Source organism: Microcaecilia unicolor, chromosome 12, assembly GCF_901765095.1.
Source record: "Microcaecilia unicolor chromosome 12, aMicUni1.1, whole genome shotgun sequence".
Classification (NCBI taxonomy): Eukaryota; Metazoa; Chordata; class Amphibia; order Gymnophiona; family Siphonopidae; genus Microcaecilia; species Microcaecilia unicolor.
The window spans coordinates 30179126-30205689 of record NC_044042.1 but is presented as its reverse complement, the minus strand read 5'-3'; the positions used below and the strand labels follow the sequence as shown (position 1 = coordinate 30205689).

At 41.2% G+C, this 26564-nt stretch overlaps 1 protein-coding gene across 1 annotated transcript in view; it reads left to right on the top strand.

Moving 5' to 3' along the window:
- Positions 1–26564, top strand: part of LOC115481952 (UPF0577 protein KIAA1324-like) — a 125655-nt gene that overhangs the window by 42928 nt on the left and 56163 nt on the right. Inside the window, exons 2-6 of the mRNA XM_030221444.1 lie at positions 5752–5872; positions 7220–7409; positions 11605–11752; positions 13717–13797; positions 24103–24208. Coding sequence (XP_030077304.1) covers positions 5752–5872; positions 7220–7409; positions 11605–11752; positions 13717–13797; positions 24103–24208 — 646 coding nt within the window. The remainder of the gene's footprint in view (positions 1–5751; positions 5873–7219; positions 7410–11604; positions 11753–13716; positions 13798–24102; positions 24209–26564) is intronic.

Sequence of the window (26564 nt, the reverse complement as noted above, 5' to 3'; positions counted from 1 at the left end):
AAAATCTGCGTGGAAAACATTTCTGACTAAATGTATTCTATAAGCAGCACCTAGATTTAGGCACGGTATATCGAACACACTTAGTTGGTATCCCATCACCTAAAACTGCACTTCCATTTACACCAACAAAAACATAGCATAAATCCTGGCACATAGATTTAGGTGTAGAGGACCATATTCTATAACTAATTGTATAAATTTCAGAACTCCCATGAAATGCTCATTTCCCCGCCTATAACATGCCCCTTTTTGTTTGCACGCATTAGAAGTTAGGCGCAGTGCATTACAGAATATGCTTAGTGAGTTGTGCGTGTAAATTATTATTATTTTCAATTAGTGCTCATTATTGCTTGTTAAGTGCTATTATGAACATTAATTAGCTTATTAAGCCAATTAAGTTACACACATTGTTATAGAATCTGCCTGGATTTTAGCGCTGATCTCTAGGCACGCTATATAGAATCCAGTGGTTAGTGCCCTGCATCTTGGAAGCAGGTGTAAATATTAGCATATAAAGTGTGTATGTACATGTGTATTTTGTAAAGGAAGTGTGTACTCTGTGACTTCACCCATTCTCCACCCGAGAACACACCTACATGTGTGTTGAATAAAAGTGCACATCTTCTTACAGTGCCTACCTCCTGGGATACATGTGGAAGAGTTAATAAAATGAACCCCGTAGCATGCATGCAGAAACACGTGCAATGCCCTGTGCTCCTAAGGCAGTAGTCTCCTTCCTTCCCTCCCTCCCTCCCAACTCTTTAAAATATAAAAAATGCATCTGCATCAGCTGTCCCTGTTTCTCCCTTTTCTTTAAAAAAAAAATAAGAAAGTCCCAACAGTGGTGGGACACTTCCCCTTCCATTCTTCACTTTTTAAATAACAAAAATGTCCCTATCCTTGGCTCATCCCTTCAATCTGTAAGCAAGGGGGGAACATAAGAACTGCCACATTGGGTCACACTAAAGGTCCATCAAGCACATTATCCTGTTTCTGAAAGCAGCCAATACAGATCACAAATTCCTGGCAGGATCTCAAAAAGTAATAAGATTTCCATGCTACCTTTCCCTCCCCCCTCCCCCAAAGATAAGCAGTGGTTTTCACCAGGTCTACCTTAATAATGGCTCGTAGGCTTTTCATCCAGAAAGTCTAAGGGGTCCTTTTACTAAGCTGTGTAAGCGCCTATGCACACCTGATGTGCACCAGTTCCAAGTTACCGCCTGGCTACCACGTGGCTCTTGCGGTAATTTCACTTTTGGTGCGTGTCCGCTACTCGTATCTGAAAAATATTTTTTATTTGATGCGCGCCAAGTGGCATTTGACGAGCGTAGGTCATTACCACCCAGTTACCGCGTGAGTCTTTACTGCTAGGTCAATGGCTGGTGGTAAGGTTTCAGACCCAAAATGGACACGTGGCAATTTTCATTTTGCCGCATGTCCATTTTCGGCAAAAATTTTAAAAAGGCCTTTTTTACAGGTGCATTGAAAAATGATTCTGCATGCACCCAAAACCCGCGCCTACACTACTACAAGCCATTTTTCAGCGCACCTTAGTAAAGGACCCCTAAACCTTTTTACACCCATTGATGCATTGATACTAACTGCTTTATAAATTCCATAGCTTAAATATGCATTGAGTGAAAAAAACATATTTTTCCACATTTATTTTAAAATGTACTATTTTGGAACCTCATAACATGCCCTCTAGTTTTTCTATTTTTTTTGAAGCATAAACAGTCAGTTCAGATTTACTTGTTCCCCCCCACTCATGATTTTATATCCCTCCATCATATCTTCCCAGACAGCATTTTGGGTTAGCTAGGAGAGGGGATGGGGGGATCCTGCTGCCAGGGCCATTTTGTGACAGCTAAAGAGGAAGGAGGGAAGAAAGGGTTCCCATTGTTTCAGGGATATGTTATATGTTTTATCATTTAAAGAATGGATGAGAGGATCCAGAGATAGGGACCATCAGGGTGGGACATAAGAACATACGCGTCAGAGGGAGAGAGTCATAATTGTTTTCCTTCATCAATAGTCATGTAATAGACTCCCACTGTCAGCTTTGTGCTCACCTCAGATTCCCTGCACACATCAGCTCCAAGGTCTTGTTGACCCCTGGCATAGAAAAGGTATCCATGGTCCCCAGCACAAGTTAATCTATATATTAAGGGCAATTATATAATCTATGCACCCACTTTTATGTGGGTATGCCTGTGTTACTTAGTATGTATTTGCAAGGGAGGGACACATGGGTGTAGTCCCCACTTATGCACATCTCTTCTGCTATTAGGCACCCCCACTTACACTTAGTCTATGTTTGGTGTAACTAGGGGTGTCTAAATGTTAGGTGCACTGGTAAACGGCTATGCTTGATTTCTGTAATGGAATCTGGGTGCCCAGGTTCCATTATAAAATAAGCTCCTACCACCCATATTAAGGCAGTTAAGCATATATTTTATAGAATACGACTGAAGGGTGTAGTTAGTTATCAATTTGGGCTACTGTTAAGATGTGCTATTTTACCATTAACTTGGTCTATTTTAGCACAGGTCCCATTTTATGCAATGAGATGTATTTACTAATAACTGGGGTTAACAGCCCACCTGATCTGTAAAGCCTCCAGATTTCAGAGTGCAAAGCCATTGCTCCGGAGTCTTCACCGGTTACCAGTGGAGGCATATTCCATTTTCAAATTGTGCTGTTTTATCTTTCTGATTTTTTTTATTGCCTGGCTCTGCAGTATATGATGTTTTTGCTTGTTTTACTTGATAAGAACTATCCCCCTGATATTCAGCGCTATTTAACTGGCCAGAACAGCTGCTATCTGGTTAAATACTGAAAAAGGTGTGAGCAAATCCAAAATAAAATATATAGTGCTTAACCAGCTATCCGCCAATATTCAGCAGGAGGATAACCAGTTATCCCCTGCTAAATATTCCCAGTCAGCAGCTAGCAGGGAGCCAGTTATATTGGCCGATATAACCGGCTATCTGTTCATTTTTAAACCCAGTTTAGTGGCCATATTTGGCCACGTGAATGCATGGGATATCTTTGGCTGATTTAACGATAACCAGCTAAGTTTGAATACCAATTGTAGCCGGTTATCTTTAAACCAGCCAAAAATAGACCAGATATTCAATGCTGGTCACTGGAAACTGCCCAGCATTGACTATTTGAGTTCAGTGCCAACTGCGGGAGTTAGACGGTCTAACTCCTGTGGTCTGAATATCAGCCCCTATGTAAATAATTCTAGACAGTTTTTGAGGCTGCAGTGTCCTTCACCACAAGGGGTCATTTATAAAAGTTAGAATTGTCTTTTCCTTACCAAACAGCTAAGTGATGGAATAAGTTACCGACTTATATAAGTTATCAATCTAATTATGCATTGTTCCGGAAATGTTTAAAAACTTGTGGCACCTTTTACAAAGGGCTTGCCGCGTGGCAATTCGGAACTACCACCGAGCTACTGCAGGAACCCGGTGGTACTTCCCACCCCCAGTGCGCGCCATTTCCAGCACTAAAAAAATAACGTATATTTTGTAGAGCTGGAGCTTACCCAGTAACTGGTAACTGGTGCTGCCCGGTTACCACTGGGTTAGCACAGGAGCCCTTACCGTCATCCAAATAAGTGGCGGTAAGGGCTCCCCCTGTGATTTGCGCATGGCCATTTCCTTTAAACCCCCCCCCCCAGCCTTTTACCTGCTGCAGTAAAAGGGGGCCTTGGCGCCTGTCAAAAACATGCACTGACGCTAACACAGGCCCCCTTTTACCACAGTTTGATAAAAGCGGCCCTTGGTTATTTCTGTAAATAATTGTGTGTTCCCATTACATGGTTAATTATTCTGACCTCGAATCTGCTCAGACTGTTTTACACAGTCTGGGCAATAACAAGCTCCATAATCAGAAGGACACCCGGGAGTCAGTGGATATAAGACCATCGTTTATTAGCATCAGTATCTTACCCAAAGGCAGTACAGGCAATTAGGCATTCATATCTGGAACATGGTGGAGCAGCGCTCCGCGACCCGCAGCAGGTGTTGTCAGTCTTCTCTCTTCTGCCTTCTCCCACTATACCCTAGCAGACTTGCCTTTTTATACCTTTATGGTACCATTCATTCCTATGGACCCCCACTTTCTCACCACCTGTCTCTGCATGTTGTCAGTTGATAATTATGACTTAAAATGTTTCCAAATTCTAAGTAATAACATCCTCGCTAACAATAAGTTCACATATCTATAACTTCCAAGTCTCAACATCTGTGACAATAATGAGCCCACACGGTAATAGCTTCTGAACATCAACATCTTTTGATTGCAATGACTACACATGTTCCTAAGTCTCCCTTCCGCCCCCCCCCCTCCCAGATGTTCTGGTTTTATGTCAGTCTGACCCACTGTGGTCTGCCTATGCCAAAAACATCTTTGCTCCAGTGGCGTTCCTAGCCTGGATGGCACCTGGAGCGGATCGCCAATGCAGCACGCCCCTCCTGCGAAATGACACCCCCCCGGGTGCACGCTGCTGGGAGGGGGGTGCCACGGCGCACGCCTGTCGGCTCCGAGTTCGCTAACTTCACCCCGGAATGAGTGAAGTTAGCGAACTTGGAGCCGACAGGCACGCGCCGCGGCACCTCCCAGCAGCGTGCACCCAGGGCGGACCGCCCCCACCGCCCCCCCCCCCCCTGGTACGCCACTGCTTTGCTCCCAACTTTTTATTACCGTCCTGTTAATTGCCTTGTGCACCTGTTGTTTTGAGAACAGATTCTGCCTCCCTGTCAGCTTAATTCAGCTGCAGTGACCTAATTCATGTCAGAGATGGTCTTTGATTTCTACAGGCCTAGTTCTTAGCTGTAAGCCTGAGCCCTTGGCCTGTATTTCACTGAGCGCAAGTGACAGCATATTTCTACATTTCTGAAATTTGTTTTATCTTGAACGTATCACTTTTTTTTTTGTTTCAGTACTGTATTTTAATTATTAGGTGTCAGAGTGTAATGTCTGAATTTTCGATTTAGCCAGTATCTTTAAACTGCCCCAAAATAAACCGATGCTCAATTACGGTCACCAGAAATGGCCCGGCATTGAATACCTGGGTTCAGTGCCCGACCGCGGGAGTTAACCGATCTAACTCCCTTGGACTGAATATCGAGCCTCAATATAAATAACACATCTTAACAGTAGCCCACGTTTATTCCCCCCCCCCCCCCCCGCGAGTGGTCTGCTAACACTTATGCAGGGCAAAGAATGCTGTAAGTTAACATCATTGCTATTATTAATAAATGAAATAAAATTAATTTGACTAGTCTCATGTTGGACTTACTTAAACTATTTGCCTCCACAGCATCTTATGGCAAAGCACTCAACAGGTTAACTATATGTTGGGTGAAGAAATAAAGTAGTTATATAGCAACACAGGGGTCAATTTTCAAAAAATGCTTAGTGCATAAATTGTATGCCTAAATTGAAGCCTGAAAGTCACTGGTCTAAATTTGAGAACCTGTTTGAAAATTGCTTCCCTAAACATGCAGTACAACACAGACATGCTCAATTATACAACACACACACATACTAACAAAAACAAGAGATACATATATAGAAACATACACAATAAAATCAATCCACCCACACAAATATATGTATGAAAACCAGGTGTATCTACAAGTTGTATATAAAAATGATTGTGAATTCAATAAGAATATATAAACATAGAGAAAATACTGGCTCATTGCTTTTTTTTTTTCCTTGATATTTTTGCAGTCTGAATATCATTATGAATACACTGAATGTAACAGCTTTGGCTCTCGATGGAGAGTGGCAGTGCCACACAGCGTAGGACTCTGCACTGGCCTGCCCGATCCAGTGGAGGGCAAAGAATGCTGTAAGTTAACATCACTGCTATTATGTCTTTGATGTCTCACCACTATCATTTTATTAACAAAATATGATTAGAAATTAATTTTAGGGATAAATTTGTTTGCTTACATTAGAGCCCTTTTACTAAAGCTTAGTGTGCACTAACTGCTGCGTCCTATTTTATACCTATGGGCCACGTGGCACTTAGCGCACACTAATGTCCATTAGCGCACACTAAGCTTTAGCAAAAGGGCCCAGATGTTAGCAATTAGATGGAACAGCATACTGAGACAATGATTAAATATTCCATCATAGGGAACTGTGACCATAATATCTCACTGGAACACTGGATCATTACTGGCTCAGATGGAGTGCCCCCAAACACTGTGCTGAGACACTAGGTCAATAATGACTCAGAGGGCTCCCTAACATCTTCTAGGACATTGGTTCTATGTTAGTCCAGAGGGGAGCCTGGGTTGATAATAATGCAGAGAGAAGAGTGACTCCTAACACAGTGCTGGGACATTACATCAGTGCTGGCTCAGAGGTGAAAGTGTCCCCTGAAACCATACTGGGCTGTTAGCACGTCACTGGCTCAAAGGTAAGGGTGTCCCTGACACCATGCTGGCAGATTGGGTCAACAATGACTCAAAGGGAAGAGTGCTCCCTAACACCTGGGGCTTTGGGTCAATACTCAGTACTAGCTGAAAGGGAAGAGGACCTCCTAAAATGTCTTTCTTTAAATGGCATTGTACCTTCACTTTGCTTTTACAATAAAAGAAAAAGAGAGTCTAGGGATTATTCATGCAGAGTTATTGTTCTTTTTTTTTTTTTTTAGATTCTCTGATTCTGGCCCCTGTGCTGCTGATAAGACTAAGGGGCAGTTATTTCTACCTGCATTTAATGTGAGCAGGCTTAAGACAAGAGGGAAAATGCATGCATTAATTGCATTTTAAAATCACTGTGTATACTTTCTGGCATATCCCATGCATAAATACTAAAGTACCTATGTTGTCTACTTTTGTTGAAATTACATAGGTAAACTCCTTTCAGCCAGCAATCTTTGTGTGGAGTTTTGTTATTGCCTTCCCCATATCTCTGTTCTTGTGGGTTGGGGTGGGATAAGGGGTCTTACAATATCTGATTGTTATATTATTTTCATGTTTTATCATTATCATGTTGCCCAATATCCTTCTGTAACACTAAATGTCTATTTTTTAGCATATTCCCACTACACATGATGTATTGTAAGCCACATTGAGCCTGCAAAGAGGTGGGAAAATGTGGGATACAAATGCAATAAATAAATACAAAAAAAATAAAATCCATTCTAGATTGCTTGATCTTTTCTTGTGTTGTGTTTTCTCTCTAGCTTTTTCCTGCAAGGCTGGTGAGTTCTTAGACATGAAAGAACAGACGTGTAAGCCCTGTGCTGAAGGCACATACTCACTGGGTACAGGTGTACGCTTCGACGATTGGGATGATTTGCCAAAAGGATTTACAAATGTAGCAACGAACCTTGAAGCTGAAGCTGGCTTTAACTCTGTGGAAAATTGTACCACGTAAGTAGCTCCACACAGTTTTCCTGGAACATGGTGGCCTTAGCAGGAAAGAGTTGGGAGAACACTTGTTTGTTTGTTTGTTTTTTCCATTTTTGACTGAAATCAAATGTTACCCAAGATGAAAACTGAAATAAAGCCTAGAACTTGTTTTACATAAACAAATGCACAGTGCCAAGAAATTAACTATTGATGAGGAAAAAGAGCATCTCCACACATTTCTTTCTCTTCTCTCTCACTGTATTACACTGTAAAGAAGACTATTCCCAGGTATTTCTATCCCTTCAATCTAACTGTATCACAACCCAGCAGGAGGTGTAACTCTGGTGTCAGTACACCTGGCATTAGTCCCTAGTCTGGACATGCTGGATATTGCAGAGAAGTCTTTGTCCTGGAATCAGTATGTGAGCACATCTGGTAATTTTCCATAGTGCACCTATTAAACCCAACTCACTGGAGGTACTGAGAGGTTATTTGGTGAGACTATGTGGGTTTGGAGAAAAAATGTCTTTTTTTTTTCCCCCTGAACATCAAAGGGAAAGCATCTTGTTCCTGAAACTCTGCTGTATCCACATATCAGGGACCTAGAATAGAGAGACACTCTGTCCCCCCCAAAAAAGAATAAAAGTGTAGGTGGCTAATTGGAAACTCTGTTTTGGCTCTCGCACAGCTCAGCCTTATTCCAGGTACATTATGGAAGCAGCCATGGGGAAGGGTTCCTTGTTCTAGCAAGCTGGCCTAAACGCTGAGCTTGCAGGTAGCAGGAGAGAAAACAAAAAATACAGAAAGGGTTTTGGGGGGCCCAAACCATAGGAGCCAGCTCTGTAGGTTCAGTGGGTGATTGTGTCCAGGGAGAGGTAATTTTCATTGGGTTTAGCACCCTCAATAATTCTGAAAAGTTGGCTCCTATGGTCCAAACAGAGTAAAGGAAGAAGAAGCAGAGCCACATATGAACTCAGTTCCCCAGGAGATGTTCCTGCAACTCTAAGTGGAAGATGATTTATTAAATGCTAACCCAGCAAGGGCCCTGGGAAGCTGTCTAGAAAGGAATGAGAGCATGGAGTGGAAGAAAGAGCAAAATCTTCATGCCTATAGGAAGAGGAATGTAATGCTGTTGTAAATATTGTTCTCCAAGGACTGAGTGACATCATCTGATGGAGCCTATTGCAGACGCTGCTTAGCGTATACAGCTATTTAAAAAATTCAAGCAGCATCCCACTGCCCATGTGCTGATGCCTTCCTGCCCGGTGTGAGCACAGGTTCCTCAGTCTGTTTTTTTTTCTGTGGAGCTGAGAGGTTGTGTCTTTGTAGTGTCTCCTAAGCGCTTTTCAACAGATATTTTATTTTCTTAGGTTTTTCAGCTCTTAAAGCTTTCTTTCTTTTTCATGTGGCTCTTTAGGCTCCTTTCAGGCCTGAGCACTGACCCTGATTTGAGCTTTACCCTTTTTGTCGCTCAAGATTGAGGAATTTAATTTAGCCGCAATTCTTTTCTCGATGTCCACGAAGACCACCAGTGACTTCAAAAGGTGTACCCAATGCAGTCAGGTGATTTCTGTAACCAGTGAAGAAACAGTAACTACCTCAAGCGTTCATTTTGCTATTATTTACCATGCTTAACAGTGGCGTAGGAGGGGGGGGCGGTGGGGCGGTCCGCCCCGGGTGCATGCCGCTGGGGGGTGTCGGCGCCTCGCTGGTTCCTTGCTCTCTCTGCCGAGAGCAGGGAACCAGCGAGGCGCCGACACCCCCCAGCGGCGTGCACTTGGCGGATTGAATCTCCCGCCCGCCCCTCACCGCCTTCCAGGTATGTTCTCGGGGGAGGGGGCGGGGGTTGCGCTGCACTCGGGGGGGGGGGGGGGGCAACGGCAACCCGCCCCGGGTGTCAGCTGCCTTCGCGACGCCACTGATGCTTAATGTCTGTTGGGTTACTATTAAACTGGAGTGGACTCATTTATATCAATACCCCTTGGACAAGGAACAGTGTGGTAGCCAGAAATTAGGAGAGCTGTGAAGAGCAAGGGGCCTTGGAGATAATTCTGTTCCCTCCCTGCCTCACCATCTTATCATTTGTGTAACCCCAGAGTTTGCCCTCACACAGGTGTCTGCCTGAGAGTCCCTACCAGGGCCACCGAGAGACTGGGCCGGACCTGGGGCAGGGCTGCTGCCACTCCCCAGATCATAGCCGCTCCTGACCCCTCACCCCAGGATCGCCGCTGCTGCAACTGAGGTACCTTGGGGCTGGCGGGGATCTCAAGGCCCCGCCAGCAGAAGAATCCAGCACTGCTCTTCACTCTATGCCTGCTGTGCCCCTGCAGTTGCTTTTTTCTCTCATGCATGCTCAGTTTCAAAACCAAGCATGCGCCTGAGGAGAAGAAGCAGCCGCTCGACATGGTGGTAGAAGCGAGTGAAGAGCAGCGCGGGAGGGGGGCCCGGAGCCTGAGTTTTCTCTCTCCTGCTCCTGTCAGGACCTGATCACTTGGAGCCCATCAGGAGAGAGACCCCGGTGCCGGGCCACCCTTGGAGGCCCTGGGCCTGGGGAATTGTGCCCCTCCTGCCCCCCCTCTCGGTGGCCCTGGTCCCTACAGGAGATGTGACTGCTCTAGGTGTTTCTGTCTCATTGTATCACACTCTACAGACAATATATAACATTCCATGGTGCTTCTCTCACTTTTCTCTCACTAAGAGGGCCCTGTTTACTAAGCCGCGTCTACACGGTTAGTTAATTGTAGGTGCGTTAAAAACGCTAACGCGCTTTAGTAAACAGGGCCCTAAGTCACACTATAGGGAGTAAAGTCCAACCCTGCCCCATCTACCTTCCCACATGACCTTGTGTTGGTCACTCAACATTCCATTGCCTGAGGTACAAATGGAGGGGGTCTGTTTACTAACTAATAATAAAATAATGCATTCTTACACTATTTTACAGCAAGTTGTTTCATGTGCGATTTACAAAATTGCATTCTCCAAGATCAAGCAAGCCTATAATTTTCACAAGTGAGTAAACGCAACATATGTTGCCCAGTCCGGAGCTTATTCCAAGCTTTAAAGAGCTTTGCGGAGCGACTTGCTCCACTGCGCATGTACAAATGCCTTCATGCCCGCTGCGAGAGTGTGGGACCATTTTTTTTTTACCATGGTGGGGAGTGGATGCCACTTTTCTATGCTCCTCATAGACCCAGTTCGTAAAGAGCTTAGAGTGCTTTCAGCGTCATTTTTTCACCGTGTTTTTCTTGTGTCCTGTGTTCAGGTTTTTTAGTTATTTATTTCTGCTTTTAAGTTTCCTTTTCTGCGTCTTTAGACCGCATTTAGACCTTGACTTCAGTTGGGTTCTCCTTTGTTTTTTCTCTTGTGCTCTGCCACTTTTTTGGCACCATCAATTTTGTTTGATTTGGCCACAGACGTTTTTCCTTCCATGTCCACAAAGGTTCCCAGTGGCTTAAAGTGTTCTTCCCTGTGCAATAGGACCATATCTGGTAAAGACACTCATTCTTGGTGTCTTCAGTATTTGGGGCCTGATCAGAGCCCTTACAATTATGTCCTGTGTCTTCGCATGAAAAAAAGGATTCAGTTGGCCAGAGAGGCTCAATGTGAGAAGTTTTTTGGAGCCTAGTCCGAATCCTTGCTGTCGGCATCAGCATCGACAGAGTCAGCATCAATGGAGTCGACATCAGCATTGGGTGTTGCATCGGCATCAGGGGCATCGGTCTCCTTGGCTGCTAGACCTGTAGACACTGGGAGAAGTTGTGCATCGAGTGGGTCTCCACCTGCCTTGGTACCCTGCTGTGCAGAGTCCCCCAAGACTGACCAGACCCGACCCCAAGGTGATGGGAGGATTCAACTTCATCCTAGTGAGCACCGAGGGGACTCAATGACCGGTCAAAAACACACGGTGCCAGGAGCTCCAGGATTTTGAAGGAGTCAGCACCTGAGAAATGTCAGCACCAGAAGGACCACTCCCCCTCCATACAAGAGGTGCCAGTGTGATGGTCTCCATGCAGCCAGGACCAGCCTCTCATCTGGACTGGGCAATGCAGGTCACGTTTACCCACATGTAAGAATATAAGGTCTGCTGTCCTCGGAGAATACTTGCTATACAGGTAGGTATCTTTACTATATATGATCAGTGATGGAATTTGAGTCTTGGTCTCTGTTATTATCTTTCCAATTCACTTTTATTCCTTTAATAATATTCTTACCTCAGATCAACATGGACTCCCCATGGGAAATACATCACTTCTAATACAGATGAGTGCACAGCTACCCTGATGTATGCCATCAATCTGAAGCAGCCCGGGGCAGTCTCTTTTGAATATTATTACCCTGACAGCAGCATCGTTTTTGAGTTCTATGTAAGCAAACAGAATCTTTTTTTTTTTTTTTTAATTTTTAATATTGGAAGTGTGCAGGAGTGCTGACCAGGGCTGTTTTTTCCATTCTGTTATTGATTTAAATGGATTTGGTGCTACTATCTCAGGACCTCCAAAAGCCAGGCTACCAAAATTCTGCAGAGCCAGTGGTGCCAGTCTAAATTCAAGTTTTCATTAGATTTTAATATAGTGCTGCTTTTCTTTTTCTTATTCCAGTTCACTCTGGTCTTGACATAATAACAAAGTATATATATAGCCGATAAAGGTCAAAATAGTCCATCTAATCTGCCCAATTGAGATGCACACATAAATTCCCATGTGTAACCCTATGTCAGTTCCTCCCTCCTCCATTAACTGACCTTTCAGTCCTTTTGCTATTGCTGCCCTTTTGTCATTGACCAGGAATTTGCTTGCTTTTCCCCATTGCACTTGAATGGAAGGCAGAATCATTTTTTGATGTGAGCCAGATCTTTAGAGGTGATGGGTAGAGAAAGGAATAGCATTGTCATTGGAGTTGGGATCTATTTTACCTCACTGAGGCCAAATATGCCTAGGTTTTTCCAAGGATAGCTAAGAGTCCTTTTGGGAAGTCCTTACACTACAACCTGGGATGTGCAGAAAAAAGCTTGCCACATAGATATTATGGGCTTTGTCCATTTAATACTTTAAATGTCAGAATGAAATCTTGAACAATGGAGACTTTTCAATAGCTGTAAGACATGGTCTCTAGGTCCGAGTCTCCCGTTAATCCATTCCCTCTAGATGTATTTTGCAATCTTTTGATCATTTTCTGAGACTGTCCTTTATAGAATGCATTGCTATACTCTGATCTTGATAAATGAATGGCTCTGGGGCAAGATAGAGACACAGTAGGCAAATAGTCCTAAGATGAACAAATGAACAGTTTGTTAGTCAAGATGTGAGTAGATATAGATCAGAGTTTAGCCAGACTCTTACATTTATTTTACTGTCACCTGAATTGAGGGAAGGAATCTACTCAAAGGTATCTGGAACCCTGGAACTGGCTTTAATTTCCCAACAACATTCTCGAAGCTGCAATCTTACTATTTCAATTGCATGGTGAGGCAGGTCCCCTGGGAGTCCTACAAAACCTGCTAGCCCTATGCAGTTGAAACTATGAGATTGCTGTATAGGAGCCAGTTCTGTGGTACTGAGAATGACCAATATTGAGTAAGCTCCTTCTTTGATTCTAGGGATGAGTAATCCATATTATGTTTGGTGCCCGCAATCATTTTGAAAAGTTGGCACCTATACATTTTAGCACCACCCCAATAGTAAGAATGAGGGTGATGGTCTCCCAAACAGCTTAGAGGGATCATTGTTGCTCAACCATAGTGTTTCAGATGTTTTTAAACATTTAGTTTGTCTATGGTCCTTGAACTACATGGCCACCATTTCTAGACACATATTAATGCATTTTTTTTTACCTCCTCTGGCACTACCCTCAGTAATGAGAACAATATCTGAACATCACTACCAAACAGATGTTAATATGTCATTGATACCTGTACATTGAATGTGTTATATTTATTTACCATGTGCATGCTAAAGAGAATTTTGTATATGTTGTAGTACATATTGTCCATTTTAAAATGAAATCATTCTCTCTCTCTCTCTGCTTTTATGAACAGAATCTTTCAAATTCACAGGAAATTTGGCTACTGAATGAAAAATTATTTAACTGTGATATACAGCTGTTTCCTTATTATTTATAGTTAGATTTGAATGATAATCAAAAACTAAAACTATTCTGGTCCATTTAATTTTTCAAGTTCCAATCTTGCAAACAAAGAAACACTATTTGAAGCAGTAGAGAACCACTAAATCTGATGACAGAGTTATATCGTTCATGTCCACATTTCTACTTATTGCTATGGCTGCTGTCATGTAAGAGCTAGACGTCATGTAGTACTTCTCTATACTAGGTTCAGAATGACCAGTGCCAACCAAATGTGGAAGAATCAAAGTGGTTGAAAATCACAGAAAAGGGATGGGAATATCACAATGTAAGTATATAGTACCTCAATGTAAAGAGAGAAAACATGGATATCATTACACAAGAATATACCATCTTAGACCAGACTGGTGGCTGCCATGCAGAAGTTTCCTGGTTTGATTATCTTGTCTAGTTTTCTGCTTCCCAGGTAGGATGGGACTGGAGATGCCACATAGGTACTGTTCACAGCCACCTATGGGTAGAGATTCATGGCCATTACTTAAGTGTGACACTTAGCAGGTGGATTCAGGGTCAGTGAGTGCAGGGTTCTGGAAAGAGCCCTGGTGCATGAATCCTGGCAGTCATGTGCCATGACTATCACTGCAATGACTAGACTAGGTATGATGGGAGCTACATGGTAAAAAGGGAGGCACAGCCAGAGTTTGAACCACTTGGAAACCTGTGTGAATAAACTTGTCTGTGTTAATCTGAATAATTGTTGTGAGTTGGTCTGTGGGCTGTCTATGTGGCCTTACCTCCTGTTTGTTTTGAACACCTTTATTTGATCCATGATAATTATTTTTGTTAGCCCTAAACAACTCCTGAATAAATCATATTTTTAGTTAAAGATTTCAACTTATATTCAAATATATTCCAAGAATAACCAAAGATTGCTCAGAAATGTAGAAAAGTTAAGTCAGAGGAAAAAGAGAGGCACTCGTTGAACTTAGCACATATTTTCAACATGCTGCAAGACAAGATAATGAGAAGTACTATAACAATGCATGCAAGGAATAAAAATCAGAAAATATTACAGGAAGAACAAAAATCAGCTTTCCTAAAGCTACAAAGAGCTGGAATGCTAAGATGCTCAGAGATCCATATTGAATGATGCTCAGATCAAGAAAAATGGAAAGAGTACACAGAGTCATAATACCATAAATATCAATTGGATCAACAGCCATTTCATCCTGAACCTTACAATCAGGAGACATCGGTGATGAAAGAATTCAAAGTAGCACTGAGTTTTATCAAACAACAGAGCACCAGGCAAAGATGGCATTCCCTTTGAAATATTACAGTAATCAGATGCAGTTATTACCATATTTACAATGTTCTAGCAGGAAATTTGGAAACCAACAACATGGCCAGCCAACAGGAAAAGATTTATATTCTTACCAATACTGAAGAAAGGTGATCCAACTAGCTGTGAAAATTATCACACAATCACTCTGACCTCACATACCGGCAAGATTCTAATCAAGATCATTCAACGGAGACTACAACTATATCTGAAACAAGAACTGACTGAAGTGCTAGCAAGGTTCATGAAAAGGGAGGAATAAGAAACATTATTTATGGATGTGAAATGGATCATTGAAAAGATAAAGGAATACCAAAATGATATCTATATGTGTTTCATTGACTACAGCAAAGCCTTAGCATAAATCATGAAAAATTCTAGGTTACGTTAGGAAGCATGGGTATACCAGATCACCTGATAGTTCTCTTGCACAACCTTTATATTGATCAAGGAGCAATATAGTTTGAATAGTTTAAAATTGGCAAAGTTGGTCCTTGCACCAGGGCACACCACCATTGGATGGATATCCTGCAGCTTATCCAGCAAATAGTTCAGGTATCCTATCCAGCCAAAGCAGAACATTGTTTGCTTCATTTTAAGCCAGAATAGCACAAGTTAGCCACCAATATATTCATGGACAGCAAGCTGGCATTAGCCGTGGCCTGGAAGCAGCCCACTCTAACTTCTACAACAATTGTGCTTCATAAATTGGACTTTATATTTCAGATGATGCAATTGACAGCAATATGAAACGGGCGCTTGCTTCATTTTCCTAAGGTTTGGAATGTTTATCATGACTGGCAGTCCCGGGGGAGGGGGGGGGGGCGGCTAATGCACAGACAGCAAATTTGCTTTCCTCTGCAGCATTATAAACTATGGTAGCCCAGGATAAGAACCGAGATGGAGGAGTGACTTTGGGTGGCTACCTTATTGGTGGAGAGGGATGGGGTGGGGGAGGTGGGGAGGTTGGGACCTATTGGTTTTGTTAGCTTATTTTAGTTCATTGTATTTCTGTGTTGGTTTGTATTTTTCCTTTGCTTAATAAATGGAAAGAAATTTGACAAAGTTGCATACTTTCCCTATACCTGTTAAATTTGTATGCAGAACAGATTATCACAGAAGTAGGACATTTCTCTGGGTAAGTGACATTATTTTGCTCTGTGCTTGGTAACTTAAAGATTGGGTTTAAAAGAGGAATTGTAGGTTATTGATAAACATAGAATTAAAAAAAGAAGCAAACTTTATTAACTTGTCTCCATACCCTTTTCCCCATAGATTTAAAACTTGAACTTTCTGCCATAGCATTAACAGATAGACACTCTAGAAGGCAAAGCAGGGCCTAGTTCAGTCTTCATTCCCACCCACCCCTAGTTTTTAGCATTTATAGTCAATTATTCTAATTAGGACCTCAAGAGGAGAGTTTTCATTAGAGTTTTAATTACGTTTAATTAGCTTCGGAGATGCAAACACTAAATAAATAAAACATTATACCATATAATCTTATGGCTCTTTATATTCCTCTGATATCCCTAGTAACTTAAGAATTTTTAATTAAACAACTCTATAATACTGAGACGCAGACAGCAGTCCAGCAGTGAGAGGGGTGCTACCCAGTCTTTAGCACTGAGTGTCATATGTATGATTATCTCCCAGTTGGTGAGAGGTTATATGTGTGTATTCGATGCAAAGAACTCCTAGCTCTCAGAGAAGGAGTCCGTTCTCTTGAGGATAGAGTTGCAGACTTGGAGGAGCTGAGGGAGACAGAGAGGTACATAGAGGAGGCCTACAGGGATGTTGTACAGAAGTCCTACCTCCAGTCTGGCATCCCTTGTGCTGCTTTGGAGGAGGAAGGTCTCCTAAAATGAGATCATCACCCTGGTGAATCTGGAAGTAATCCTGTAGCCAGGACCAGCCTACCAGGGAATGCAATATCCTCTCACACCGAGGATGTGTCTCCAGGAGCTTCTGTCCAGGAGGGAAAGGTTAGGATGGCTGTTGTAGTTGGTGATTCGATTATAGGCATGTAGATAGCTGAGTGCCTGGTGGATGTGAGGATCGCCTGGTCACATGGCCTACCTGGTGCAAAGGTGGCGGACCTCACGCATAACCTAGATAGGATTTTAGACAGTGCTGGGGAGGAACTGGCTGTCTTGATACATGTGGGTAACAATGACATAGGAAAATGTGGGAGGGAGGTTCTGAAGCCAAATTTTGATCTTAGGTAGAAACCTCAAATCCAGAACCTCTAGGGTATCATTTCAGAAGTGCTCTCTGTTCCACTTGCAGGGCCTAAGATTCAGGCAGAGCTCTAGAGTCTCAATGCATGGATTAGGCAATGGTGCAGGGAGGAGGGTTTTAGATTGGTTAGGAATTGGGCAGCATTCTGGAGAAGGGGGAGCCTATTCCGGAATGATGGACTCCACCTTAACCAGGGTGGGATCAGGCTGCTGGCACTGGCATTTAAAAAGGAGATAGAGCAGATTTTAAAAAAGAAACTGGGGGAGGGCTGGCAGTCATTCAAAAGCGCATGGTTCGGAACAAGGTATCTTTCAAAGATCTTTCAGGGATCGGTCCTAGGGCCGGCTTTTTTTAACGTCTTTGTGAGCGATATTGCGGAATGGCTGTCTGGTAAGGTTTGTCTCTTTGTGGATGATACTAAACTCTGCAACAGGGTGGACACCTTGGAGGGTGTGAATGACATGAGGAAGGACCTAGTGAAGCTAGAGAAATGGACCGATATTTGGCAACTAAGGTTTAATCCCAAAAAATGCAGGGTCATGCACTTGGGCCTCCAAAATCCAAGGGAACGGTACAGTATAGGGGGTGTAGTGCTTCAGTGTGTGAAGGAAGAGCGGGACTTGGGGGTGATTGTGTCTGACGGCCTTCAAGCTTTCAAACAGGTAGAAAAAGCGACAGCCAAAGCCAGAAGGATGCTTGGGTGCATAAAGAGAGGCCTGACCAGCAGGTAAAAGGAGGTGATAGTGCCATTGTATAAGTCTCTAGTAAGGCCCCATTTGGAGTACTGCATGCAGTTCTAGAGACCGCACCTAAGGAAAGATATAAATAAGATGGAATCGGTCCAGAGGGCGGCTACGAAATTAGTAAGCGGTCTTGAATGCAAAAATTATAGGGACAGGCTTATGAACCTCAACATATATACACTGGAAGAGAGGAGGGAGAGAGGAGACATGATAGAAACGTTTAAATATATCAAGGGCATTTATGTACAGGAAGAGAGCCTTTTTCAAATGAAGGAGAGCTCTGGTATGAGGGGGCATACGACAGTTTAAGAGGGAATAGGCTTAGGAGTAACCTAAGGAAGTATTATTTAACTGAAAGGGTTGTGGAGGCGAGGAATGGCCTCCCAGTGGAGGTGGTGGAGTCGAGGACTGTTCCAGAGTTTTAAAAGGCCTGTGATAAGCATGTGGGATCACTTAGGAACAGGATGGGCAGACTGGATGGGTCATATGGCCTTTATCTGCTGTCATGTTTCTATGTCACCAAAACAGGGAAGATAGGGCATCCCGTTAGCAAGGTTGCAATAGAGACCATAGTAGACCAGGTGTCTTTAAATAAAAAGCAGACCGATTGCAAATTATCACTGTTAACTGCTGAGCAAGATGTAAATAGGAACAACAAACATAGTTTGAAATGTCTATATGCAAATGGCAGAAGCCTAAGAAATAAGATGGGAGAGTTAGAATATATTGCACTAAATGAAAAATTAGATATAATAGGCATCTCTGAGACCTGGTGGAAGGAGGACAATCATTGGGACACTGTCATACAGGGTACAAATTATATTGTAGTGACAGGGTGGGTTGAATTGGTGGAGGGGTAGCATTGTATGTTAAGGAGGGCCTTGAATCAAATAGACTAAAAATTCTGCAGGTCACAAAACACATCTTGGAATCCCTATGGATTAAAATTCCATGTGGATAGTGATAGGAGTGTACTACCGTCCACTTGGCCAGGATGAACAGATGGATGTAGAAATTAGGGAGGCTAACAAACTAGGGAGCACAATAATAACGGGTGATTTCAATTACCTTGATATTGACTGGGTAAATGTGATATCAGGGCATGCTAGGAAAGTAAAATTTCTTGATGAAATCAAAGACTACTTTATGGAGCAGCTGATACAGGAGCCAACAAGAGAAGGAAAAATTCTAGACCTAGTCCTTAGTAGAGCTCATGTTCTGGTGCAGGAGATAATGGTGCTGGGGCCGCTTGATAAGTGATCATAATATGATCAGATTTGATATCGGCTCTGGAGTAAGTACACACAGGAAATGCAATACATTAGCTTTAACTTTCAAAATGAGAAGAACAGTTTAAAAAAAAAAACTTGGAGAAGCAGCTGCAAAGGTCAAAAATGTACATCAGGCATGGATGTTGTTCAAAAAAACCATCCTGGAAGCCCAGGCCAGTTATATTCAATGTATTAAAAAAGGAGGAAGGAAGGCCAAATGGCCACCGACATGATTAAAAAGTGAGGTGAAGGAAGCTATTAGAGCTAAAAGAAAAACCTTCAGAAAATGGGTGAAGGATATGACTGAAAATAATAAGAAACAGCATAAGGAATGGCAAGTCAAATGCAAAGCAGTGAGAAGGAAGGCAAAGAGGGACTTTGAAAAAAAAAAGATTGTGATGGAGGCAAAACCCACACAGGGGTCCTTTTACTAAGCCGTGAAAGCGTCTACGCATGCCCAATGTGTGCCAAAATGGAGTTACTACCCGACTACCGCGTGGCTTGTGCGGTAATTTCGTTTTTGGCGTGCGTCTGAAACGCTTGTCTGAAAAATATTTTTTATTTTCGGGCGCACATAACGGATGCGCACCAAGTGGCATTTGGCGTTCATAGGTCATTACCACCCGGTCACCATGTGAGTCTTTACCGCTAGGTCAATGGCTGGTGGTAAGGTCTCAGACCCAAAATGGACGCATGGCAATTTTAATTTTGCTGCAAGTCCATTTTCAGCAAAAAATTTTAAAAAGGCCTTTTGTACAGGTGTGCTAAAAAATGGATTGTCGAGTGCCCAAAACCCACGCCTACACTACCACAAGCCATTTTTCAGCGCACCTTTGTTAACTCGCAGGAGGATTGTGCAAAAATACAAGAGGACCTTACAAGACTGGGAAACTGGGCATCTAAATGGCAGATGACGTTTAATGTGAGCAAGTGCAAAGTGATGCATATGGGAAAGAGGAACCCAAACTATAGCTATGTGATGCAAAGTTCCACATTAGGAATCACCAACCAAGAAAGGGATCTAGGTGTCATCGTTGATGATATATGTTGAATCCCTCTGCTCAGTGTGTAGCTGCGGCTAAGAAAACAAATAGAATGTTAGGTATTATTAGGAAAGGAATGGAAAACAAAAATGAGGACGTTATAATGCCTTTATATCATTCCATGGTTCCACTACACCTTGAATACTGTGTGCAATTCTGGTCACCACATCTCAAAAAAGATATAGTGGAATTAGAAAAGGTACAGAGAAGGGTGATGAAGAAGATAAAGGGGATGGGACGACTTCCCTATGAGGAAAGGCTAAAGCGGCTTGGGTGCTTCATCTTGAAGAAAAGATGGCTAAGGGGAGATATGATAGAGGTCTATAAAATAATGAGTGGAATTGGTAGAAGGACTAGGGGGCATGCAATGAAGCTACAAATTAGTAAATTTAAAACAAATAGGAGAAAATATTTCTTCACTCAACATGTAATTAAACTCTGGAATTCATTGCCAGAGATTGTAGTAAAAGCAGTTAGCTTAGCAGGGTTTTAAAAAGTTCTGGATACCTTCCTAAAAGAAAAGTCCATAAGCCATTGTTAAGATGGACTTGGGGAAAATCCACTGCTTATTTCTAGGATAAGCAGCATAAAATGTGTTGTACTGTTTTGGAATCTTTACAAAGCAGATCGTTGAAAAACCAAAATATATTTTATTAATGAAAACCAATTAAAATATGTATACAATAGCCTGACACAGGCTGTGTTTCACCCAACTGGGCTGCTTCAGGGGCTACAAAATAAATAATATACATCTCTTTTGCAAAATTGTTTTATAAACAATTTTGGGTCATTCCCATTGTGGCTTTCTGACCTTTGACATTTCCCTTCTTACTGACTTCCTGTTTTCGCCATAGCGTTTTTTCAGTGCTTTCAGAGACAAGAGGCTGGTTGTTCGACTTCATGTGAGTTTCTACATTTTCTATTATATTAGATGTCATACATTTTACCAAATTGACGTTTAATTGCAAGCCTAACACTTTTTAACTTTTTTCCATTGGCACAAGTTTTGTTTGGCATTAAATACAATAGAACGTTTTACTTTGCAGCACACTATATATGTAATCTTTTTGCCAAAAATTTTTTGTTGCCAGGTTTTGCTTCGCTTAGAATCAATCTTGTATTCAATTTTCTTGTCACCAGTCTCTCCCAGTCATTTCAGACAACACAATTGTTTTAATCAGCAGTACACTATAATCTCTTATAACGTTTTCTGCTGCCAGCTTTTGCTTGACATTTAAGACAGTGCAATGTCTCCTTTAGTAGTACATTATATAAATAATCTTTTTAAAAAAATTTTTTTATCAGGTCTAACTCATATTTCATATAGGCAAAATATATTTTTTATTAAGTCATAACTCATATTCCGCGTAGGTCAACTTTTATTGGTTTTGGCATCTCTGGATGAGCTGTTTTTTCAAGACAGAATCAAGGTGTTCTCCTGTATATGTGAGTTCTATTTCTCCTTAGTTTCTTTCCATATTTTTATTTTAATATGTTCTTTTTACTTCATGCTTTTCTCTTAGTTGATTTTTGGTTTTTGTTTTTCAGTCAGTTACAGTTGTTTTCCTTGTCATCATTATATTTCAATAGTGAAGGATTATTGTTTAGGTGGGTGTCTTTTGATTTTATTCAAGTGTTTTACATGATTCACTTTTCATTAAGGATAGAAGTCCATCTTGTTTAAGTCATTAGAGAGGATAGATTTTCAAGTTATCCTTTATAGATTATAAACCGGTTATGCATTTTTTATGTATTTATACATGTTGTGAACATATCAGTCATTCATAATTACCATATATGCAGTTTAAGATTACTTATTTCATTATTTTTCTTCTTTTTTTCTGTATGTTAGTTATTAGTGACGATAGTAACATAGTAAATGATGGCAGAAAAAGACCTGCATGGTCCATCCAGTCTGCCCAACAAGATAAACTCATATGTGCTACTTTTTGTGTATACCTTACCTTGATTTGTACCTGTCCTTTTGAGGGCACAGACCCAGTAAGTCTGCCCAGCACTATCCCCGTCTCCCGCCACTGGCTCTGCCACCCAATCTCGGCTAAGCTCCTTAGGATCCATTCCTTCTGAACAGGATTCCTTTATGTTTATCCCACGCATGTTTGAATTCTGTTACCGTTTTCATTTCCACCACCTCCCGCGGGAGGGCATTCCAAGCATCCACTACTCTCTCCGTGAAAAAATACTTCCTGAAATTTTTCTTGCGTCTGCCCCCCTTCAATCTCATTTCATGTCCTCTCGTTCTACCGCCTTCGCACCTCCGGAAAAGGATATATTAAGCTAATTTTTAATGACTTTAAGCACAGTGTTGCATTTTGTATGCATTCATCTAAATATATGTGTCGTGTACATATTAGCTTTTTCTAATAATCACTGTTATTTTTTGTTTCTAAGTCTGTGGGATTTTGATGTTTTTATTTGAGATTTGTTTTTATTTATTTATGTAATTTTGTATATTATTTATTTTGTAGCCCCTGAAGCAGCCCAGTTGGGCGAAACACGGCCTGTGTCGGGCTATTGTATACATATTTTAATTGGTTTTCATCAATAAAATATATTTTGGTTTTTCAACGATCTGCTTTGTATATATTTTCCATCTTGGAGTTTGCAGACCATCTGCCCTTGTGTTTTCTTGGACCCTCTGTTTTGGAATCTTGCCAGGTATTTGTTTCCTGGATTGACCACTGTTGGAAACAGGATGCTGGGCTTGATGTATCTTTGGTCTATCCCAGTATGGCAACGCTTATGTTTTTATGTTCGTAACTGTATGATGAAACCCAAGGTGTTAAAATTGGTGGAAGACTCATTACCTTCACTAAGCTAATTATACCATACTGGTTGAATGTGAAGATGATCTGAAACATCTGCTTATCAAGATCAAGGAACATAGTTTCAAAATGGGCCTGCATCCTAACAGAAAAAAGAAAAAGATCCTGACAACTGGCAAAATTAATAATTTCATTCTTGATGGAGAAGCAAGAGAAATTGTAGACAACTTCAACCTATTTGGATCAATAATTAGTAATGAAATGTCAAGCAGTCACAAAATCCAATGACACATTGCTTTTGGCAGAATGTCTATGAGGGACCTAGACAAGATCTTCAAATGCAGATGTATCTCTGCATACAAGGATTCAACTTGTCCAAGCTATGGTATTTTCATTGATGTCATATGAATGCAAATGTCGGACAGTGAAGAAGAAAGACAGGAAGAAAACTGATGCTTTTGAATTATGATGTTGGTAAAGAATAGTATGTATGCCATGGAGTGCTGAAAGAGCAAATCAAACAGTATTGGAGGAGATCAAACCTAAGTGTTCCTTGGAAGCTCAAATGACAAAACTTCAGCTTTCGTACTTTAGACATATCATGTGAAGAGAAAGATTGTTTATTTTTATTTATTGCATTTGTATCCCACATTTTCCCACCTATTTGCAGGCTCAATGTGGCTTACAGAGTTTTATTATGACATAGTCATTCCAGACTATGTTAATCAAAGACATCATACTTGACAAGATTAAAGGTCAACCAGAAGAGGAAAACTAGCACTGCGATGGATCAATACAATAACAGTTCCATAAAAAATTAGCCTCAGGATAACTATCCACAGGGTTACTGTGAGTTGATATCGACTTGGCACATAACATATTCCATCAAGAAGATGCAGTGATATAAAGGGGAAAAAATGACCCCCCCCCCCCCCCCCCACCTACATAATCCCTCAACCCTTAATAAATCCTTGTATGATATTTGCTGCCATAAAGACAGGTTCACAGACCAACCAGCCATTGCACTTAAATGTGTAAATAAATAATTTGTGAGGCCATTATTTAAAAAGCTAAACTCCTAAATTTAGGTAAGTTAGGTGCCTACATTTGTCCCCTATTTTCAACCAAATTTTGGTGCCTATGTTTTAGCTGAGAATTAACTTACTATATATATTTACTCATTTAATACAAGGTACTTTTGCATTTGTAGGTAGATCTGACTCGGGGCAACAATGTCCTTTACTGGAAGACAACAGCGTTCTCATTGGGGTCTCAATCTCCAAAGCCAGTGATGCTCAGAAATATTGGAATTACTGGTATGTGGTTAATGGCTTTGCCTTCTTGATGCATGTATGTGCACTGATGGATGATGCAGTTAGATAAAAAAAACATGATACAGGCCTTTGGTATTTAAAGCACCAATTTTTTTCCTCTTCATCTTAGCTAACTGAGAGCCAGATACTCAAAAGAAGTCGCTGTTAAAATACTGCGGGCTTTTAAATCCACAATTGAATTTTGAAACAGAAAATGTCACAGCCATTCTGATATTTCCCATTAAGTAGGGTTAAATGGTTTATGATTGTATATTAGATAGAAGAAATCAAATGAGCAGCTGTGATGTGGCCGAATACCTCAGAGGAATCTCCTAAAATTTTTTATTCAACTGGTTTGAATTTGAATACTAGAAAATCAGTGAAGATAAGTTAAGTACTGTATGTAACTTGAAATGCCCCAGGGATGACAAGTAATGCCTACTATACTGCATAAACTTGACAAACTACAAAACATGTATCAACAAAATTAGAGAAAGATTTGAGCCACCATCTTCCAGACAGAGAGAAGCTGATAATAGGAATTCTGCATAAAAGGATACTGAGGAATAAAATAACAGCTATAGAAAAACAACAACGAAGGATTACTGGGAACAATAGAAGATCAAGAAACGAGAAGAGATAATAATGGAATTATTAATCTTCATGAAACGAAGGAGAGAGATTTGTTATCAGTTTGTGAAACCTGGCTACCAGAGGTCTTAGAATTCAAGTAGACACAGGATGAAATATATCTGGAAGAAAACAGAGATTAGGAATCACCAGAAATCAAAACCAGCAATAGCACATGTACTGAATCACAGGGACAAAATGAAGCTAATCTCAGCAAACAATCCCAGAATACAACTGAAACAGGTTAAAGAGTTGTCGGGATTAATCAGATACAGTACTCGAAAATAGAAGGGACATTACTCCTTACTGCTGAGAATTTCATAAAAGGGAAAGAGATTTGGATTTAGCTCATGCCTTTTCAGTAGCAGGTCAAGGTGAGTTACATTCAGGTACAGAAGAAACATATTAGCACTTCACACAGTCCTCCTTGGAACAAAGGCAGTATTCACTTTAAACTGGAAGGCTTTGCAGTAGTTCCAAAAGAAAAGTACTTGTGTACATTCTGGTAGAAATTTGCAGTGGGTACAAAGTACATGCTGTCACTTGCATAAGCTTTTTTTGTGGGTATAGTGCATGTAAAGATTTGAAAATGCAATCTGTGTGTATACTTTTCTCTCCTGATCTGGGAATGTGACATTGCTTGAGAATTGTTTTCTCCATTAACAGGCCTTAAGGCACACAAGAATAAAGGGACAATTTTTTAAATAGCTGACCAAGGTGCAAATTTCACAGATACTTAATTTTCAATAGAAAGTATACCCATGTTACTTTCCCTTTGAAAATTACCCACAGGGGGCAAATATCCCCCGGATTCTATATATGGTACACAAAATTGTTCATACAAATTTGGGCAGAAGCCCAAGTTGCATTCACAATTTAGTTGATTAATAAACCAATTAGCACCGATAATTAGGCACTAACAATCAATTAGCAGTGCTAATTGGTAATAATTAGAATTTACATGCAATCTTGTTAGGCATTATTCTATAAAGATGTGTGTGGATCTGAAAAGGAGGTGTGGCCATGGGAGGGGCATGGGCATTCCAATAATTTGTGCGCAGTGTTACAAAATACACCTGATCCATGCCTAATTGAGGCACGGGGATTTATACTGGGTTTCAGTTGGTGTAAATCCTCATGCCTAAAGGTTAGGCGTGGATCTCAGTGCTAGGCGCTATTCTATAAACAGCACCCAACTCAAAGTACCATTTATAGACTAGAGCTAAGTGCTAATTTTTTCTGGTGCCGATTTTTTGGTGCTCTATATAGAATTTGGTCCTTTATCTGTTTTACTGTGAGCAAAGTTTGGGAAAAGTGTCTATAAATTGCAAAATCAAATCTATGCATTATCTCCCAATCCACCCAAAACACATCCATGAGACTACCTCTTCTAAAATCAACTGAAGGTCCCCATATTGTGAAATAATATCCATACTTGCCTGCTCCAAAGTGAGCAATTTTCAAGCAGAGCAATCTAGGTGCATTGATTCTTTTTAATATGCTTAGATTGTTTTGAATATTGTCCTCTTAAGATTTATCTGCCCATTTTAGAGGGCAAATTTAAGAGAAGAAAATTTTTTTGTGTGTGGTTTTACCTTAGTTTCCCTCAAAGAAGCTTCAGTTTCTGTTCCAATTAAAAAACAGTCTCCACCATTGATCATCATAAGTTCTGCTATAAATGTTTGGGACAGGACAATAATCATTCAGGCTCTGGTATCTGCATATTAAC